At 59.4% G+C, this 6,162-nt stretch overlaps 1 protein-coding gene across 1 annotated transcript in view; it reads right to left on the bottom strand.

Annotated features, from left to right (window-relative positions):
- Window positions 1-1,008: 1,008 nt before the first annotated feature.
- The window catches only part of KY (kyphoscoliosis peptidase), a 43,111-nt gene continuing 37,957 nt past the window's right edge, over window positions 1,009-6,162 (bottom strand). The window contains exon 11 of the mRNA XM_002925827.2: window positions 1,009-2,056. Coding sequence (XP_002925873.1) covers window positions 1,161-2,056 — 896 coding nt within the window. The 3' untranslated portion in view covers window positions 1,009-1,160. The remainder of the gene's footprint in view (window positions 2,057-6,162) is intronic.

Here is a 6,162-nt window from a genome sequence, read left to right as displayed (position 1 = left end):
CCTAGGGCTGGAGCCAGGGTGGAAGGCAGGACCCCAGGGGTCTCTTGTGTCAGGGAAAGGCAGGAAGGGAGATGGGATGCGGACAAGCACCGAAATGGCTCTCAGAGCAGGTGGAGGTCCCCCTGTGTGGGCTTTGCTGGTAGGGACCCTTGGGGGCCGGCAGAGTGATTTCATGAGTCTCCTTGGCACTATGGTATTTGCACTACTCCCTGCCTGGCCTCCCTGCCCAGGTCTTTATTTAGGGTTATCAACGAGGTCCCCCCAAGGGCCCAGCAGCCTCTTGAAGCTCTCCGTGACAATGCAGGCCAGGGCCTGAAGCCCAGGCTCCGAGAGGGCCCGGAGGGCCACGGACTCACTAGACTGAACTTCTGCGGGCCCGTCTGAGAGCACAGAATCGGAGAACTCACACCCTTAGACTCAGGTGGCAGGGCTGCTGGGGTGTCCCTCACCCTCTGGCCCTCCACCCAGGGCACCCAAGAGTGGGCCCTGGGAGCACCCTCCTGACTTTTCTATTGCCACATTCCCAGCATATCCAGGGACAGTGGACCTCCAGCAAGCGCGGTCTGGCTAGCTTCCTCTTCACACCTTCTTTTCTCTAGGGCTCTTGAAGAGCAAGAGGCAGCGGGAATGCAGAAGATGGTCAGGTCTGGGGAAAAAATGGTAGTCGACCCTCCCTGGGGTCCAGAATTGGTGAGAAACACTGATAGGGCTGAAAGGGCTCTGCGATTCAGGACGACTCAGCCTTGCACATCAGGTCCCTCTTGGGCACAGAGGAGAATTCTCTCACGATCACGTGAAAAGCTTTCTGCCTGGGCAACCTCCCTGCTTTCCCACATCAGCCCTATGCAAACAACAACAGCATTAACACGAGAAGGGGGCATCTGGGCAGTGGTGTACAGTTGACGATACCTTGGATTTACATAGCACCTTTTTCTTCTACAGGGCCCTTGCCTCAGTCCCCTCGGCCACGGCCACAACCGGGTGAAGCCATGGGGACACAAACATGCCCGCTTCCGTGGCAGAGCGGAGAGACTGAGGCAGAGGCCTCGAAGTGATTTCATGCAGACCGGGTGGTGTCCAGGGCTCTCTGCACTTGCGCTGGGCCCCCCTGGGCAGGTCTGGCCTCGGCCCTCTGGGAGGGGCGGCCGCGGCGCCAGCCCTCACTGGGCGTTCACTTTGTACTTCAGGATGTAGGAGTAGAAGCTGTGGTTGGCGTTCTCCAGCACCATGACGTAGATCTCGCGGCAGCCGGCCGTGCTGCAGCTGCCCTCCCAGTAGCCCTCTCCATTCAGGGTCAGGGGCCACGTGTCCTGCCCCTTCACCAGGGCTTTGGCAATACCGTGTAGCTTCAGTTTGAACGGGACATTCCGGTTGGCGGGAAGCACGCCCGACAGAGGCTCCAGCAGCTCATTGTCCTGCCCCCAGTTGCCGAAGCTCTCGGGGAACATGGGCCAGCTCACCTTGGTGTTGGGGCAGCACAGGAGGTAATTGAAGACGAAGACGTAATTGCCCGGCTCCAGCCTCTTCTTGACAAAGATCTTGAGCGCAAACTTGCCCGCCTGGGGCAGCTGGACCTTTAGCTCCGCCCGCTTCTCCCGGTGCAGCTGGAAGATGTAGCGCCGCTGCGTCTCCTCGGTGATGGGGCCTTCGTCCCCGTGCAGGGAAGCCAGCACGCTGACGCCCTCCTCCACGCCGAAGCTGACGGAGCAGCGGCCGTCGCTCGTGTGGATGATGGGGTCGGGGTGGGAGGGCTTCACGATGCCCATCTGCTCCGAGAACCAGCTGGGGCCCACGGGCTGGTGCAGCTCCGCTGGCAGCCGGACACCGACGTCCACGTAGTTGCACTTGACCGTGTACTCCAGCACCGAGCTGTAGACGTCCGAGTTGCCTTTGGCGAAGATCTGCAGCTTGTGGGTGCCCACCGTTGGGGGGTATATGTCCAGCTTCATCCCGTCCTTCCTGAGGCTCAGCAGCCCATGCTCCTGCTTGCCGTTGAGCATGAACATGAACAGCGTCGGGGCGCGGCTCTCGACGGCGACGGTGGCCTTCCCGTTCACTGTGGAGAGAGAGCCAGGGTCAGCGGGTATGGCTCCAGGATGTGCTGACGTGCTGCTAGGTGCTTCACGGCGGGCTCCCTGGGGAGGAAGCCCTGACTCTAGCAGCTGCCCATTTCGATGGTGTGAATGCCCTTGGCACGATGGGTTTTAAGCGCTCAAGGTGAGGTCAGCGAACATGATGTGAGCCGCTGTGGCACACCGCTGGAGGGGCTCCCCTCCCCGCTGCGGTGGTTCTCTTAGCACGAGCTGAGAGCTGAGGGTCTTAAGAGAAAATCTGCCCCAGCTGTATGTGCTTGCCTCACCCAAGCGATTCTCTTCAGGTGAGGGCTGCACCGAGGCTTAGCCTGATTCCGGAGCAGGGGGAGGGCAGGGGCAAGGCGGGCCCATGACTGGTTGGAGAGGCACCCTCTGTCTCTTTCCAGTCTTAAATCTTGCGTCACACCACTCCCTCCAGCATCTGTTCTTTACAGCGTCAGCAGCTGTCAGGCGAACACAGGCCCTTGAAACCTGGCTGGAAGGGCTTCATCGCTGGAGGCGGAGCTCGAGGGGCGGGCTGCCTCCTCACTGCCCGCTGCCCCAGCCCCACGACTCTCACTTGGACATGGCTTGGCCCTCCTCACTGCCTGCTGTCCCAGCCCCACGACTCTCACTTGGGCATGGCTTGGCCTGTCTCTGCCTCTTGCATCCACTCTCTGCCTCTCCCATGCCCCCCAGTTTTATCTTCCTCTGTCCTGGTCACTGTTTTTCAGGGTCACTTCTCTGGCTCTACGGCCCATGAGCACTCCCCTACCTGGTTCTCCCTGCCTCGCAGGACCACGGGGAGGGGCAGTGGCTCCTTGCAGAGCCTCAATCCCCTTCTTCTTGGAAGCCCCACACCTGCACCTTGTCCCAGCAACTTCCCCAGCCCCGCTGGGGTTCACACAGGAGTGCAAAGGAGGAAGACAGACTACTGTCAGAGCCACGCTCACTAATAACCTTTCCCCAGTCTGAGGTCCAATGCTCTTGCTGGGGAGGCCATGCCTGGGCTCTAGAATGAGTACCTCCAAGACTTCCCCTCTAATCTGCCCCAAGGCCCCGACTCCAGGATGCTCTGCTCCTGCATTCAGTGCTTGCTCCCAACCAGCTGGTGAGAATCCCACAGGCAGCCGGAAAGGATGGGAGCTCACTGCTGGCTCCCCTCTGCTTCTTCACGGGCTTCCTCTTCTGGAAACCTTTCCCTGCCTTCCCTTGGCAGGGAACCCCTCCCCATTGCCGTGTAACTCTCCTGTAACTCTCATCTGGCCTCTGTCCCCACTCTCCAAAGACTTCAGTGGGTGAGTTCCTCAGAGCCTCCGGGCTGCTGGCGTGGCCTCCTGGACGCACTCTCCTCCCCTTGCAGCCCCCACACACCCCCACCCAGCCCGCCCACCACCACCCCATTGCCTCTGCTGCCATTCCTTCCCTCTCTGCTCCACTACTGGTGGGATGCTTGGTGCTTTGGTGTTGTCTTGTCTACCTTCTTCCTCCACTGCCTCCAGCCACTATGGGACATCTGTCCCATGGTAACCGCCAAAGGAAAGTGCCCAGGAACAACAGACTTGTTACCAGTCTCTCTTGGTTGAATCTCTCCTCTCCCCTGGCTTCCTCTTCTAAGCCAACTCAGTGGGCAGAAACTGTCTCAGCCTTCAGCTGCTCATGGCCCTGTCCTGTTCTGTCCTGCTTCCGGGCTGGCTGTGAGATCCCACGGAATTCTCCTTTGATGTGGAATGGCACCCAGCACTTCCACGGGGCCACCCAAGGGCCCCTGGGAAGTTATCTACCTAGTCGCTCCTGGGTTCACTTGTGTGGGTCACCATCAAACTGGAGACCAGTGAGAGTCCTGTCCCCTCCTGCCTGGTCCCTCCTTTTTGGGACCACAAGGCATTCTCCCACATGTCCCACAGCCCTCACACCTGTCCTTCCCTCCACCACTTTCCCCCAAACCTGATAAGACCTTAGCATAACATCTGACTGCTAGAAGCCTCCCCCTCCACCCTGCTGCCCAGGTGAGGTTGAGAGCCCCTGAAAGCCTCTCTTGTAGCTCCACGTCTCCTTCAGGAGACTTAGCACCCTTGTACTGAATTAGTTCTCTGCCATGTCTGTCTTCCCTGCAGGGGTGAGCACTGTGGGGAATTGCCCTCCTGCGTCTTTTCGTGCGTGTCCCGGGCCTCACCAGAGTGCCTGGCCCAGCAGATTCTCTGCAAAGGTGAGCTGAACGGCTAGAAGACTTTCAAGAAAGACTGGCGACTCTGGGGACTCTGTGGGAGCCTGTGATCTCCCCTGCATCCGCTCTCCCTCCACCTCCCCTCACCCCTGTCAGTGGTATCCCACCCCCACATCCTGTCCTGTTCCTTCCCCACTTTTCACCCACCTCTTTCCCTCTTCTGCTCTCTTCCCATCCCCACTCTTAACAAAACTAGCTCCAACAAAGAAATATTCTTTAAATATGCATCACGAATATGGAATCAAATTCGAGATTACTGTATATTAAGAAACCCAGTGTTTACATTTCTGTGTCTCTTGCAAAGGCAAGTTCTACTCCATGGCATTAATTTGATGTTGGTGTGGCCTGGTCCATGCTTCCCTGTGGTTCTGTGACCCACACACAGGTCAGGCTCCCCATCTGATAGGAGCACAGGAAACCCGTTCTCAAAGACCACAGCCTCACGCTGTCCTTTTAGCAGCAGAAGCCTGCAGGGATTTGTAGTTTAAAGAAAAAGTACTCTAGAGCTCAGCAAACTGCTTAAGGAAAGCATTGTGAGGTGGAAGGGACAAGTTGGCTGGAAGTAACTTGGGGACACCTGTGTTCCCGCTGCCCCATCACTCTACAGTGTGGGATGGGCTCACCTGCAGACCACCCGCAGACCCCTCTGTGCTAACAGCCAACGTGAGCTCAGGCCTCCCCCTGGGCGTAGAGGGGCCCCTGGTAGCAGAGACGGTGCCAACAGGCCTTCGCTGAAGTGTGTGTGTGTGGGTGTGGGGTAGGTGCACTGACGAGGCTGTGCTGAGCCCCGCAGCGTGTCCAGGTTATGTGCCTAGCCCTGGACCAGGCACCAGGGCCTTGGACACACAAAAGACAAAGTCCCCCACAGTCAGCCCTGCAAGGCTTGTGACCACAGAACTGTACCCTCTCCCACACAGCTGGCCCCCCATCAGCCTCAGACTGCACAAACACACCTGGCTGGGTGCCTGTGGCCCCTGTGGGGATGTGGGGAGCAAAGGTCAGTCCAGGCCAGCCATGGGGACAGCTCAGCTACGTGTCCTGCCCTTCCCACTCCCAGGGATGTTGGTTGGAAAAGGCTGGACTCTGCCTCCAGGAGGGAAGCCGGCAGAGTCAACAGGTATCTGACCTGGTGGGGGAGGGGAATGGAGGAAGGCAGGCTGTGCCTCTGGAGCCGGCCCTGGTCTGGCGGTACTTGAGTTCAGACGCTGGAGGGCTTGCTGCGTCCTTCCAGTGCACGTCTGTCCCTGTGTATGGTGATGCCTGTTCTCTTCCAGCTCCTAGGACCCAGCCAGCAGCCATTCCCTAATAAAGTCTCCCCCAGTCCTCTGTCCTGGGAGACCCCATGGCTCTCCCACTAGCTGGTTAGACTACTGACACACAGAGCCCAGCTTGGCTGGGCCAACATGTCCTCTTTGCCAGGAGTTTGGGAGAACACGGCAAGCTCGTGAAGTCTGTCAGGGACCCAACCTGGGAGATGGGGACCACCAGGCCTGTAGTGGTCCGTCACCTGCTGCAGGAACTGGGAGAGACTCACCCAGCTGGGGACCCTCCAGCCCTGGCTCCCTGGCTGCCTGGGCTGTAAATAGAGTCCTCAGGGCCTCAGGAAACCCAAGGACTTCCTATGCATCCCCTTTCTGGTTTATGCTGCTGTGAGCAGGGGTCTGTCCCTGCAAGTGTGACTACGGCTGCCTCCTGCCCTGATGGCCCAGTGGCCTTGGCTGCCTTAGTAGCACATGCACGTAGCTCACATGCTCACGGGCCCGGCTGGGCCCTGGCAGGTCCGTCCGCTGGGGGCCCGACGCCTCGAGGTGCAGAGCGGGCTGCTCTGCCCCTGCCGCTAGCATGCCGGCCGCCTGCCCCGGG

This window comes from Ailuropoda melanoleuca, chromosome 6 (assembly GCF_002007445.2).
Source record: "Ailuropoda melanoleuca isolate Jingjing chromosome 6, ASM200744v2, whole genome shotgun sequence".
NCBI lineage: Eukaryota > Metazoa > Chordata > Mammalia > Carnivora > Ursidae > Ailuropoda > Ailuropoda melanoleuca.
Note: the sequence above shows the minus strand (reverse complement) of the source record. Positions and strands in the feature narration are given on the sequence as shown.